Source organism: Leucoraja erinacea, chromosome 32, assembly GCF_028641065.1.
Source record: "Leucoraja erinacea ecotype New England chromosome 32, Leri_hhj_1, whole genome shotgun sequence".
NCBI lineage: Eukaryota > Metazoa > Chordata > Chondrichthyes > Rajiformes > Rajidae > Leucoraja > Leucoraja erinaceus.
In genome coordinates this window covers 1,931,562-1,946,997 of record NC_073408.1, presented here as the reverse complement: position 1 = coordinate 1,946,997, position 15,436 = coordinate 1,931,562, and the positions used below count along the sequence as shown (strand labels likewise).

The 15,436-nt window shown below is 40.1% G+C and overlaps 1 protein-coding gene across 2 annotated transcripts in view; it reads right to left on the bottom strand.

Annotated features, from left to right (window-relative positions):
• The window catches only part of sorl1 (sortilin-related receptor, L(DLR class) A repeats containing), a 107,315-nt gene that overhangs the window by 29,861 nt on the left and 62,018 nt on the right, over window positions 1-15,436 (bottom strand). For both annotated transcript variants that reach the window (XM_055660564.1, XM_055660565.1), the window contains exons 25-33: window positions 13,915-14,034; window positions 11,668-11,793; window positions 9,513-9,623; window positions 8,568-8,699; window positions 4,970-5,101; window positions 4,161-4,295; window positions 3,273-3,431; window positions 1,341-1,496; window positions 405-533 (exon numbers count right to left, since the gene is read on the bottom strand). In XM_055660564.1, the coding sequence (XP_055516539.1) occupies window positions 405-533; window positions 1,341-1,496; window positions 3,273-3,431; window positions 4,161-4,295; window positions 4,970-5,101; window positions 8,568-8,699; window positions 9,513-9,623; window positions 11,668-11,793; window positions 13,915-14,034 (1,200 nt within the window). The remainder of the gene's footprint in view (window positions 1-404; window positions 534-1,340; window positions 1,497-3,272; window positions 3,432-4,160; window positions 4,296-4,969; window positions 5,102-8,567; window positions 8,700-9,512; window positions 9,624-11,667; window positions 11,794-13,914; window positions 14,035-15,436) is intronic.

Sequence of the window (15,436 nt, the reverse complement as noted above, 5' to 3'; positions counted from 1 at the left end):
CTTCAGGCAAGGTGCTGTTTCACCTGCTGGAGCTCCGGTCGATCCCGGCAGGAAAGGCCGCGCCAATCCAGGTAGGTAGGCCGCTGTGGGGGGGGGGGGGCGAGGACGCGACTCGAATAATAGTCGCGTCCTCACCAGGAAGCGGCTGAAGGACGGTATCCCCCGCACCGTGCCCTCTTCCCCCACATAAAAAACACCAAAAAACACACTTTTACATAACTAAATAAACAAAAAAACAAAAAGATACCGGGCTGTAGGTGGAGGCTGCTGGCACCAGCGCCACCGGAAGTACAATACGCCTGTAAGGAAAATTCATTTCGTTGTCTCAAATTGAGACAATGACAATAAATTGAATACAATACAATACAATACACAACTTCTTCATATTTACACGGGTTACTTACTTGAGCAGTTCTTCTCGTCACTGTTATCAGAGCAGTCCAGAAACCCATCACACTGTTCCAATTGGCCTACACACCTCTCCCCATCGTCACAAACAGTTCCATTCGAGCAGAGTAATGGAGGATGGGTAGCTGAAAATTAAACCGTTCCAATAAGATGCAAGATTTTAAAGAGCCATAAGTTAATCAAAATGAAGCAAATGCTCATCAGGTCAAACTGCGTATTAAATATAATGCAAATCCATTTCAAGTATAATCCTTCAGCATACTGCAGATACTGACTGGCTGGATATGGTCTGGTTATTTCTGAAAAACCGCGAGTGGAAACCTTCTCATCTCGACTGAGAACAATAAACACGAAGTGCTTCAGCATTTAAGAAACGTTGTGTTCTTAGGGTTGCTATATTCTATTTTCCCCAGCATAGGTTTCATAGCAAAGCCAGCAACCAATGTACTCCCATATCACAATAAGATGGCCTTAGATTGCAGCCAGTGTCCAATATTATCACTCACCAGGTTTTCTTTTGTTCTACCCCCTTTTTAATTTGATTCACGCCAATTACTACAAGTTGATGGTACATTAAATACACGGATATAATAACACCTGTAGGAGGTACTACGGCCAAACCACTATGATAATAGGGGAGAACTGGTAATGGAGAAGAGATTACAACTAGTCACAGAAATCCGCTTGAAGCACAATACTTAAGCCAATCCCTACTTCTGGAATGATATCTTTTAAGAATGCTAGTACTTTGTCCATTATGAGGTTATGGGGAGAAGGCAGGAGAATGGGGTTAGGAGGGAGAGATAGACCAGCCATGACTGAATGGCGGAGAAGACTTGATAGGCCAAATGGCCTAATCCTGCTCCTATTCCTTATGACATTATAACTAACTCAATAATTTGGTTGCAAAGTTGATGAACACAAGTACTCACGGCAATGGCGTTCATCTGATCCATCACGGCAATCTTGGTGACCATCGCACTGCTTCCAGTTGGGAATGCAGTTACGGCCTCGAGCACAAGGAAACTCGGAGATGCTGCATCTTCCAGCAGGCCGTGTTGTAGTGGTGGGAACAGTTGTTCTGTTTACTGCCAATGTAAAATGCAATCATGAGACCCCAAAGCTTCTCATGCTATTAGACAAAACCCAGACTGGTGAGTGGTTAGTTAATTCAGTACTCAGTGGATTCAAGTAATTTTCATGAATCAATTCTGATTACACTAACGAAACGTTAACACAAGAAGAATATCACACATGATGCACATCATATTATTGAGGGCACACAAAAATGCTGGAGAAACTCAGCGGATGCAGCAGCATCTATGGAGCGAAGGAGATAGGCAACGTTTCGGGACGAAACGTTGCCTATCTCCTTCGCTCCATAGATGCTGCTGCACCCGCTGAGTTTCTCCAGCATTTTTGTGTGCCTACGATTTTCCAGCATCTGTTGTTCCTTCTTAAACATATTATTGAGGGCGGTGATAATGAGCATTGAAAAATGAAGTTTCCCTTTCAGGCAAAATATCAAATCATTCAACCCCTTGGTAGGTAGGGTAGGTTCATCAAGTATAATAGGCATGCACCAGTAAGATGAAATGCAATGTTTGCAGATAAACATTCTAGGTTTTATGCAACATCCAGTGATATTATGCAACACCCTGCCCAGGATAGTGCTAATGTAAGGGGATTGCTGGTTTGCGCAGACTCGGTGTGCCAAACGGCTTGTTGTAGCCCCAAAACCAAAGCTACCAAAATAACTTTTTTTTTTAAATGTAATTAAAAGCATCAAGACACTAACAACTAATTAGTAATGCACCTAGTCTTCTTCACAGGATAACTAACACAATTTCTATGCCAGTCTCTCAAATGCAACACGAGGTGCAGATGCATCTGGATATTGTCTTTCACAAGTTACCACTAGTCAAGAGAGGTTTATTGTCATGTGTCCCAGATAGGACAATGAAATTCTTGCTTGCTGCAGCACAACAGAATATTGTAGGCATAAATACAGAACAGAAGAACAGATCAGTGTGTCTATATACCATATATAGAGCATAGACTATCTATCTATCTCTATCTCTATATACACACACACACATACATAAATAAACAGATAAAGTGTTGTTGTAGGTCAGAGTTTGTTTGGAGTTATGTTTAATAGTCTGATGGCTGTGGGGAAGATGCTGTTCCTGAACCTGGATGTTGCAGATTTCAGGCTCCTGTACCTTCTACCTGATGGCAGTGGAGAGATGAGTGTGGGTCCTTGATGATGTTGGCAGCCTTTTTGAGGCATCGACTGTGATAGATCCCCCTCAATGGTAGGGAAGTGATGGCATGGGCTATAATGCTGTGTTCAGCAGAATCTGACAAGTGAACTGTCCAATGCACCACCATGGTTCAACAAATATTTTTAACGGCTTGTTAAACAACGGCAGCTTAAAAGCAATATTCTGGAAAATCATAGCCCTTGATGTCGGAAAATCAATTGCCAATAATGGCACCAACTAAAACAAATGTACAAACTTTATTATAAAATACGTGCGTGCACATGTATTGGAGAATGGTTCTTGGTGCAATATCAACGCATATGCAAAATTTACAGGAATGAATGTGGAATTAACTCCTATCTTTCTTCAACGAGCCCCAGCTGTGGTAAATTTAGGATTTTCTCTGATCAAAATTAACAGTGCAATATTTATGAATGGAATACATTTCCACATTACATTTACTGATGGTGGCAGGCACTTTCAACTCAAAGCTAGCACAAGAAAGGAGCCCCCAATATCCTTCAACATAAATGATCTCCAATGAAGTGAAGATCTAAGTAATGTCGTGTTGGACAATCTATCACAATTTGCATTTACCTGAAAAAGTTGGGCAACCTTCCTCGTCAGAACCATCCCGACAGTCTTTGTAAGAGTCACACACCCAATGGTTTACAATGCATCCACCAGAATTACACCTGAAGTGGTTGGGGCCACAACTGGAAGGAACGTCAGTAGCATGTGGAACAGGATGCGAACCTAAAACAGATGTAAACACTCAAGTTTTTTGGGCTTCCGAATAAAAAATGAATTTAACAAGTCCTCGATCAACATCATAGATACAAGGAACTAATCATTGACTTCAGAACGGGTATGCTAGGTGATCACATGCCACTTTCCAATGGTGGGTCAGCTACAGAGAGAATTAGCATCTTCATATTCCTCAGTTTTCATATTGCCTGGCCTGGGCCCAGTATATAGATGCAATCATGAAGACAACATACCAGTGCTTTCATTTTCTTAGAAGTTTAAAAAGATTCAGCATGTCACCAAATAGTCTAACCATCTTCTACAGATGCAACATAGAATGGGTCCCGCTGGGTACATGGGTGCTTGGCATGGTAATTCCAAAGCACGGGAACTCAAGAAGCGATAGAGAGTGGTGGACGCAGCCCAGTTCATCATGGGCACAGCCCTCCCCACCATTGAAAGCATCTAGATGAGGTTTTGCCTAGAGAAGGCGGCATCTATCATCAAGGATCCCTACTAGGCTAACCCGACCAGCGGACACACATCTGTAATAATCTCATCTTACAGCACTTGGCCCATAGTCTTCTGTGCGTAGGTGTTTTAAGCGTTTAAATGCTGTCAGTTGTCAGGCATAAGGAAGAAGAAATTTAAAAACATGGTAATTATCTTCTACCATCAGTTATGTTGCATTGTCCATAAATTCCACCAATAATAGTTTAGATTTAATTGTGTTTATACCAGGGCAGCCATCTTCATCAGACCAGTCTCCACAGTCATTCTCTCCATCGCATTTCCACCATATCGGTACACATTTTCCATTCTGGCAACTGAACTGAAAGTACTTCATGCAAGAAGGTGCTTCGGTGGGATATCCTACAAAGATTCAAAAACCATATGAATAACTGATCCGTTATTGCAACGTGATACCAAATGCAAGAAATAAACCTGATGCACACCGAGAAGGAGAAATTGCTGGCAATGTATTCATTGTCTATCCCAAATTGAGAAGTCAGTTAATCCAACCTTATTGGTAGACGTGGAACTGGTCTTAAAAAAAAAAGACACAAAGTGTTAATATCTGTGTTCTCCAGAGATGTTAATTGACCCTCTAAACTACTCCAGCACTGTGTCATTCTTGCAACTTATTGGTAGTCTGGAGGTGCAGGGCAAGATGTATATCCTTTCTGGACAAAGGTGAAACAGGTCAGTTTTAAAACAAATCTGATATTTTAATGCTTGCTATTATTAGCTTTCTAAATAGAAACATGGAAACATAGAAATTAGGTGCAGGAGGAGGCCATTCTGCCCTTTGATAAAATAAAATCCTATTTAATTATCGGTCAAATCCCCCAGTGCTGTGGCAAGATTCAAAGTCATTTCTCTAGATCATTGGTTCAAAACTGACTGAGACCAGTAATTAAATGCTACGTTATCATATCTGTTTTGCAAAAAAAAGAAAAAAAAAAAAAAGATTTTTAATCAAAGCTAATTATAGATTTTATACTAACAACAACGGCCAGGGTGTAGATAAGACTTTGTATACTTACTACAATTTGTTTCATCCGAGTAGTCGCCACAGTCATCCACCCCATCACACTTCCATTCAATGCTAATGCACACTCCATTCCGGCATTTGAAACTGAAGGGCTCACAGGTTCGATTAAACTCCTCTGTCCCACCTACAAATACAAGCATCAATAGGATTCGATCGTAGATTATTATCAATTCAGATAAATTAATAATTATTATTTAAACTTTAAAGCAATAAATGCTGGAAGTGGACTAAGTATTGTTGCAGATCCAAGGAAGTTTTTAAAATAATGCTTGTCACTTGCACTTTGGTCAAATAAAGAATCCCACCTGAAGCATTAACTAATTTTTCTTTCTTCTAAATAACCTTCTGACATCACAGAGTCATAGAGCACAGAAACAAGCCTTTCTGCTCAACTTACCTGTGCTGACCAAGATGCCCTATCCACACTAGACCCACCTGCTGGCAGTTGGCCCATATCCCCCCCAAACATTTTCTATCCATGTACCTGTCCAAATGTCTTTTAATTGTTGTACCTGATTCACCTGCTCTGCTGCTCGTTCCATACACCCAAAATCTACTGTGTGAAAAAGGTTGGCCCTCAGGTGCGTATTAAATCTTTCCTCACCTGAAACCCATGTCCCTGGTGCTTGATTTGCCTAGTGGCCCATTGTTTGCTCAACATATCAAAAGCCCCTGAGCATTCACACTATCTATTTCCCTCATGATCATATACAGATCTAGAAGATCGCCCCTAGACTACTGCCCTCTGAGGAGTAAAGTCCTAGCCTGCCCAACCTCTCCCATTAGCTCAGCCCTCAAGTCCCGGCAATATCCTCGTAAATCACCTCTGTACTGTATCCCGTTTAATAACATTCTTCCGATACCAGAGTGACCTAAACAGAACATATTACTCCAAAAGCACCCTCACGAATGTCTTGTATAACTGTAACATAACATCCCAACTTCTGTGTGTAGGAAAGAACTGCAGAGGCTGGTTTAAATCGAAGGTAGATACAACATGCTGGAGTAATTCAGCAGTACAGGCAGTATCTTTGGAGAGAAGGAATAGGTGACGTTTCGGGTCGAGACTGCTTCTTTAGTCCCAACTTCTATACTCAATACCCCAACTGATGAAGGCCAATGTAAATAAAGCCTCCTTGACCACCCTATCTACTTGTGATGCCACTCTCAAGGAACTATGTACCTGCCCTCTAGATCTCTGTTCTACAACACACCCCAGAGCCCTGCCATTCATTGTGAAGATCCTGCCCTCGCCCGACTTCCCAAAATACAACAATTGCCTGCATTAAACTCCATTAACCATTCCACAGGCCACTGGTCAAACGGATCAAAATCCTGCTGTAATTGTTGATGACCACCTTCACCATCTACAATACCACCCACTTTAGTCCCCTCTGCAAACTTACTAATCATGCCTTCTACATTTTCATCCAAATCATTGATACAGATAACAACAATGGGCCCAGCACCGATCCCTGACGCACACCACTAGTCACAGGCCTCCAGTCCAAAACAAACCTTCTACCTTCACTGTTTGCTTATTTGTATGAAGCCAATTCACCATCCAGTCAGTTATATCTCCCTGGATCCCAAGCGATCTAACCTTCCAGAGAAGCCTACTATGTAGAATCTTATCAAATACCTCTTTGAAGTCCTTATCAACAATGTCCTCTTAGAAGTCCTTATCAAAAAAAAACTCAACCAGAATTATAAGACACAATCTCCCACATACAAAACCAAGTTGACTAATCAACCTGTCTATACAATTCCATATATATCTCTCTCACAGAACTCTCTTCATTAACTTGAAGATAGACTGGAGTAACTCAGCAGGGCAGGCAACATCTCTAGAGAGAAGGAATAGGTGACGTTTAAGGTCGAGACCCTTCTTCGGAAGAAGTCTGACGAAGGGTCTCAACCTGAAATGTCACCCATTCCTTCCCTCCAGAGATCCTGCCTGTCCCGCTGCGTTACTCCAGCATTTTGTGTCTATCTTCGGTTGTTCCTTCCTATACCTCTCCATTAACTTTCCGACCACAGATGTTAGGCTCACTGGTCTATAGTTCCTAGGCTTTTCCTTGCAGCCCTACATTAAAAAAGGTACAAAATTAGCCACCTTCCAGTCTTTTGGCACCTCATTTGTGTCTAATTATTTATATGTGTCTGCCCGGGAGATTTATCTACCTTTATTTTATGGAGAGCCAAGTTTCCATGCGATGGTGAGTGATTCAGAATCGCCATGTCCACTCTACTCCAGGGCCTTGCGTTGATGAACTAAATTCCCAAATGTTGATCAATCCTGAATAACAGGTCCATCACAAATATTGATAGAAATTTCAAATCTCCCAAGAAGCCTGCCAGCCAATATGTTGGATGTTTCTAGCTAAACACCAATAGGATCGGGTAGTTCTGGCAAGATAAACATTAGCTTTCCAATCACTAGTAAGGGACACACTTCTATCTCAGTCAGCCAGCTTTAATTTGGCACAAGGAATCACTAACGACTAAGGAATCACTAACGACTAAGGAATCACTAACGACTAAGGTAATGCTTTCTCCGTTTAAAATTTGGATTAGAAACACAACATTGTCTCTAAGGGAAGAGGACATAATGAATAACAGGCAAACTGCTGGTGATTTTTCAGTCTTTATCTAACGGGGAGAGTCAGTGGATTTGTACATGTCATCGCTGATGTCAAAACCCCCACCAACTAATTAATTTTTGTATCCTTTTTCTGTTTTCCAGCTATGGATTGGTTTCAACTACAATAGTTACTTTTACTGTTGAAAAACTGAGTCACATTTGGATTGAACTCGTGATTCAGTATTTTTTTCCTGACAAATGCTGCAAACAGGAGAACAAAAGAACATTTATGTAATCTGAGATTTTCTATGCATTCTTCAAATTCCTAACACCAGTCGGCATTTTACCAATTATCTTTGTTATTCTGGGACATGCTTGGTTTGAGTTGAATGTTTCTCATGCATACAAGCATAACTGTAGATTACAGTCAGTTGTGAAAATAACTTTTGGATGGGACATTACTTGCACTTTTAGTCTGTGTGGATACATCCTACTTCAGCAGACATTTAGTCTCAACAAAATCAAGTATGAGAAGGGGGGTGGAAAAAGTTTCACAAAGCAAAAGTTTTAAAATGGTTATGAAATTTTCTCAGTGAACAGAACTATCGGCTGATTATAAAACCAAATGAAATCAGTATATATGAGAATTGACGCCCAATGTGTTGATGACACTAATCTCAGCCAGGATAGCGTGCAGGACTCGATAATTGATTTAAATGCTAACAACGGTACAGTTATTTTGTTAGAATTCTTACTCCTGCTGACTGCTCAATTGACCCATGCAGACTAGTTAATGATCTGTCTTGGATGTAACACTACCCAAAGTTATGGAAGTCGATTCCCACCTGGTTGCAATACCTATATGTAGAATGGCCACAATTTTCTCCCCCTAAATGGTCATCCAATTTGACAACATGGGAGAACATAAATTCAATCAGCAAATCATGGTCTACAGATTTAGCCGTATATGGTTTTAATATAATAGAGAATACTGAAGAGAACATACTACAATACGCGTGATTTGGATCTTCATCGGAACCATCATCACACTGTCGGATTCCGTCACAAACCATCTCTTTCGGCAGGCACTGACGTCCATTCTTGCAGGCGAACTCAAAATACTGAGAGCATAATGGGTCTGGCAAAATTAATAAAAGGAACCATGGTAACATTCAGGTTTAATATTTAAACACAGCAGCAACTCTCACTTCTACAGAGCCTACATGAAAATCATCTCAAGCCATTTGAAAATGCAGGAAAATCTTTTTATTCATGTCTGGGAAAGTGGGAACTGCATTCCCTTGGGTTGGAACATCGAATGTGCATTCCATGAATTTTACATTGTGCATTTATAACAGATTATATTGCAAGGTAGAAAGGAAAAATAACTACAGTGCAGTCACCTGAATCTTGGGAATTCAGAAACAGTATTGGGAAGTAAGGAGTGCAAGAATCTAACTATGTAAAATGTAAAAGAATCCCACATACACATCAAAGCAGAACCTTAAATTCCCTTGACCAAAAATTACTTGTCCATTATTATCTATGATAATAGAGAAAGATTTGTCAATCATTTCTACTTCTGCATAAATAATCAATTTTATTTTAACTCATCTAAAATGTTAATATACAATCATGTTATACAGAATATTATGTGAGTTTTTAATATACCAATGTGCTATGCATTGCTATTCCAATCTCAATGTTACAGACCAACCAAACGGAATTATGTATGTATAATTATGGAGCTGTGGAATTGTACAGCAGGGGAAGAGGCCATTCTGCCCATCTGGTTTAACTGACCAGTGGTTCTTTAGTATTGATCTCATTGCACAGCACTTAGTCTCTAGGCATCCATGCCTAAGCAATTCAATTGCCATTCTAGACACTTAAGTACATTGAAAGTAGACAGTTGAAGTCATTGTTTTAAAAAAAACGTAAAAGTACTCACTGCAGTTTTGTTCATCTAATCCATCTGAACAGTCTCTGACACCATTGCAACGTTCAGCCATTCCAATACATGTACCATTTTTACATTTAAATCCATTGCAACCCGTCTTCTCTGCATGATAGCATACGATTGAGAAGGAAATACATCAAGACATTTTGGAAACAAAAGAGCATGTTTAGCTTCTATTATATGTACTAATTCGCCAACACTATTCTGATATTATGTTGATTTTTACAAATAGTTACAAAACTAAGCTAGTATTTTCTTAATGTACCCGTTACTAGTAATGAGACCAAATTGAAAAATGAAAATAGATGTGAAAAGCGAAACAAAAATAATTTCTGCACACAGTGAGATCTTCATAATTCAGATTCAGATTGTTTCATTTGTCATAATACTGAACAGCGGGGCAAAACAAAGACTCAGAACGTTGGCCCACAATTTTGTGCTGAATGTGATACCAAGTTAAACTAATCCCTTCTGCCAAATTCGACCCAACCAATATTATATAAAGCTGCAGTATGATTTCCTGACTGTTGTACTCATTGGCTCAAGAAATGAAGGCAAACATACCAGTTGTCTTCTTTGGCATTACTCGTATTGCTACTTTAAGGGAGCTGTGGACTTGGACCCCACAACCTCTCATTACTTCAATGCTGTTAAGCATCTTGCCAATATCTGTATACTCTCCCCTTGCCTGTGACCTCCCAAAGTGCATGACCTCACACTTGCCCGTATTAAACTCCAGGTGCCGTTTCTCCACCCTTATCTGTAACTAGTTTACATTAGCTATATCCTTTGACAGCCTCTTCACCGTCCACAACGACACCAATTTGTTGACGTCTGCAATCTTGCTAACCAACCCATCTACATTTTTGTCCAAGCAGTTTCCATATGTTATGTGTAATAAACAGACATTCCTCCATTAAACCTGTGGAAAACCATTGGTCGCAAACCTCCAGCCAGATTAACACCCTTCCATTCCTATTGTCTTCTATTGGTAAACCAGTTCTGAATCCAAACTATCAAGTCACAGTGGATCCCACACGTCTTAATCTTCTGGACACTAAAAGCTGGAATAACTCAGTGGGACAAACAACATCTCTGGAGCGAAGGAATAGGTGACATTTCGGAAGAACGGTCTCGACCCAAAATGTCACCCATTCCTTCTCTCCAGAGATGTTGCCTGTCCCACTGAGTTACTCCAGCTTTTTGAGACTATCTTCGGTTTAAACCAGCATCTACCATTCCTTCCTGCACTCTTAATCTTCTGGGTCAGCCTACCATAAGGGACCCTGTCAAATGCCTTACTAAAGTCCATGCAGACGTCATCCACCACCCTCCCTTCACCTTTGTCACCTCGTTTGCAAGATGTGATCTAAAGCCATTCTACCTGTTCCCCAATTATCCCATACTCTTCCAAGTGCGAGTATATCCCATCCCAAAGAACCCTGTCCAGTAGCTTCCTTCCCACTGACATGAGGATCAGGGGTCTGTAAATTCCTGGATTATCTCTAGTTCCTTTCTTAAACAAAGGAACAATATTTAACAGTTGGTCAAATTAACTGTATGAAATGTTAATATCAGTTTAGGTCATTTATCATTAGAGCAAGTTATCAAACAATTCCAAGATCAATCATCACACGCCCAAAGTGGCTAAAATTCATCTCCATCATTTGCAAGACCAATAAATCACAACCATATCTACTAAGATTATTTTCATAAATTAGACTATGTGAGAAATATTCAAAATTATTTGCTTTCTTCTGCTAAACTGTAATTTATCTTATTAAATAAGTAAAAACCATGTTGACATTTTGTGTTTTGTAAGTTTAAACCATTTGGATTTTTATTTCCTGTTTATCTTCTCTTCAGATTCAGATTCAGATCCAATTTTAATTGTCATTGTCAGTGTACAGTACAGAGACAACGGTATAGACAACTGTTCTACCTGCACTCATATATACATCTATATACAATACACAGGTAGACAGAGACATTCAGAACCTGCTTTTGAGTCAAACATAAAAGACTATTACCTGGTCTGAACTTTGGACACTATTAAAATATTTTAGTTAAATATTATCAAATTCCAGACTGTACTGCTAAGACACAAAAAGACACGAATACCACAGACATCCCACAGGATTCTTACCACAGAGAGTAACGTCTTCATCACTTTCATCAAAACAATCGTCATCCCCATCACACAACCACTCACGCTGGATGCAGTTACCATTACGGCATGTAAAGTAGCGAGGGTCACAGCTTTTATTGGTGGCTAAAGAAAATATTTGTGTTGGTGAATGTTCCAAAAAATCATCAATATCATTATACACACTGCCAGAGATAACAATGCATTTCTGCTCTGCTACATATTACAGGAAAGGTGCAATTTTGACAAACTTCATTCTTCACATAGAAGGCAGTGGTTTTCAATGAAATGAATATCTATGGCTTAAGTGTCAAATGGAGCAGATACATAGAAACATAGAAATTAGGTGCAGGAGTAGGCCATTCGGCCCTTCGAGCCTGCACCGCCATTCAATATGATCATGGCTGATCATCCAACTCAGTATCCCGTACCTGCCTTCTCTCCATACCCCCTGATCCCCTTAGCCACAAGGGCCACATCTAACTCCCTCTTAAATATAGCCAATGAACTGGCCTCAACTACCCTCTGTGGCAGAGAGTTCCAGAGATTCACCACTCTGTGTGAAAAAAAGTTCTTCTCATCTCGGTTTTAAAGGGTTTCCCCCTTATCCTTAAGCTGTGACCCCTTGTCCTGGACTTCCCCAACATCGGGAACAATCTTCCTGCATCTAGCCTGTCCAACCCCTTAAGAATTGTGTAGGTTTCTATAAGATCCCCTCTCAATCTCCTAAATTCTAGACAGTATAAACCAAGTCTCACCAGTCTTTCTTCACATGAAAGTCCAGACATCCCAGGAATCAGTCTGGTGAACCTTCTCTGTACTCCCTCGATGGCAAGAATGTCCTTCCTCAGATTAGGAGACCAAAACTGTACGCAATACTCCAGGTGTGGTCTCACCAAGTCGCAATACAGCTGCGGAAGAAACGAGCTTCGATTTCGCTCATAGCCGTTTGATTTGAATGCTAACATAGCATTGGCTTTCTTCACTGCCTGCTGCACCTGCATGCCTACTTTCAATGACTGGTGTACCATGCCACCCAGGTCTCGCTGCATCTCCCCCTTTCCCAATCGGCCACCATTTAGATAATAGTCTGCTTTCCTGTTTTTGCCACCAAAATGGATAACCTCACATTTATCCACATTATACTGCATCTGCCAAACATTTGCCCACTCACCCAGCCTATCCAAGTCACCTTGCAGTCTCCTAGCATCCTCCTCACAGCTAACACTGCCCCCCATTTTTAGTGTCATCCGCAAACTTGGAGTGCTACATAAATTGAATTTGCTACTTTTGAAAGTGTCGTGTTGAAAACATTCAAATGTGAAATTTCATCAAGCGACACGAGATGGATTAGCTCCCACTTTTCTCAAAGCAGGATCATAGAATATAGATACGGGCCATTCAGTCCAACTTGCCTTAACCAACCAGTGAATATCTCTGTTTACACTATATCCCAGCACCTGGTGCATATCCTTCTATGCCCAAGTGATTTAAGTGCTCATCTAGACACTCCTAACATGCTATCAGCAAACCACCTTCATCCTCTCTCAAGCAGTACACTCCAGGTACTTGGTACTCTCTGAATGAAGGAGGTTTCCCTCTAAATCACTTCAAATTTACCTTAATCCTGCCTGCAATTTTCTGTAACCCCTCTTAGCCTTTCTAATTTCCCTGTTAAGTAGCTCCCTACATTTCTTATATTCCAAACATGCCTCGCTCACCATTATTCCCTTATCCATACACATGCTTCTTTTTTATTTTTTAATCCAACCCTCAATACCCCTCAACACCCAAAACCTCACACGGATTCTGTGGTCTTGTATATACTGGTTCTCATTGTTACATAAATGTAAACATACCCAATTGAAAATTAAAAATATATTTCCTATGCTCCAGCCAATTCTTAAATAGCTAAATCTATTTGCCAAAATAAAATTTAAAATGAGCAAATTTAATAACCGTAACTTTACTGGATTTATCTCTCAAAAGTATTGTAATCTATTTCCGAGTCCTGGCTCTCGTGCTTCATTGTGGAAGCTGGAGCTGAAACGCATATTAACCAAATGAATGACCAATGCACTGGAAATTAACTGTGGTATTTTGAAAAGAAACGCTTATTTTTAAACCCAATTTGAACATTTTCCAAATTGAGCTGAGTGAATATTACATTACTCTGTTAGAGGACAATTTAAATAATCAGGAATAAATGAAGTTGAAGCAAGTTGCCACAAGTACGTTGTTACTTACAGGTGCAGTTTGCTTCATCTGACCAGTCTCGGCAGTCATTATCTCCATCACATATCCATGACTTTCGAATGCACAAGCCATTGGCACAAGTAAACTCATCACTGGTACAGGTATTAAATGCTGTTGACGTTCAGAGAAAGGAAAATTGTAATAACAGCCGGCTGAATTTATAGGAACGAACTGCAGATGCTGGTTTAAACCGAAGATAAGACCCAAAAACCTGAAGCAACTCAGTGGGACGGGCAGCATCTTCGGAGAGAAGGAATAGGTGATGTTTCAGGTCGAGACCCTTCTTCAGACCGGTTCAGACCAGTCTGAAGAAGGGTCTCGACCCATTCCTTCTCTCCAGGGATGCCGACTGTCCCGCTGAGTAACTCCAGCATTTTGCGTCTATCTTCGACTGAATTAATATATCTGCACACTTATTCTTTAAGAAAAGCCACAAGATATTTCTCAACTCAAATGGATTGATGGTAATGTAACCCAGTGCAGTTATTTAACCTTATATTAATAAATATTTTATATCAGGTGAACACACTGTCAAATCTAAATGCTTGATTTGATAGTTGGCTATACTTTATGAACAGAATAAAACCCAATTGTTTAGAGCTAATAAATTATTGTCCACATGAACCGCCAAGGGACAACATTGCCACACCACAAAATTAGACATCTTATTTGTTTATCCCTAAACTTTAAGATACAAACAAATTCTTGCAGCCTGTAGTTAAAATAACTTTATTTCATCACGTGCAGGTTGAGTCTAAGAAATGGGGAAAACAATTTTGCAACCGAATAAATAGCCAGTCATTGACTGGCTATTTATAATAATAACGAAGACATCCTTATTTAAAAGGTGTATTCATAGTCTATTTCAACATTTTTAATTTTTGACTGGGAACCAATGCTAATGGTCCTCAGTAGGTTACAAGGAATCTGTTGCTTTTCACAAAGTTCGTGATGCAAAAACATGCTGCCAGGGCAAGTGTGGGAGCAGACATGATTAGTTCAAATTGGCAGCAAGAAAGCGCAGGCATTGTGGGCTGAAGGGCTTGTTGTTGTATGTTCTAAGAAATAACATCATTTAGTACAAACTTCTCAACAAAAACCTTGATAAAAATTGATCTATTGTCCATGTTGTATGGGAAGGATCAGGATTAACCTCCAATTGGTTACATTCAAATTTCTCTTCCATCTTAAAACAGGTAAAATTATATTGGAGCAGGATACAATTTTGTGATACGTTAGAACTGGAATATAAAACATGATCTAGGCTCCTCCCATACTTGACCGATTTTAGCAAAGGGGATGTGGAAGACCTGAAATCACAGGAAAGGAATGGGCCATCCAGGAAACTGTACAGCTGCTGTACTTGATCAGATAGAGGTTGCTGCATGACCCCTGGTGGAGATGAATTTAAAGTGCAAGGCATTTATAACAAGAGTCAGAGTGTTTCATTGTCATATGTCCCAAAATTGTCTGTGTCTTTGTGAGTCTGCGTGTGTGTATATGTGCCTGTGCC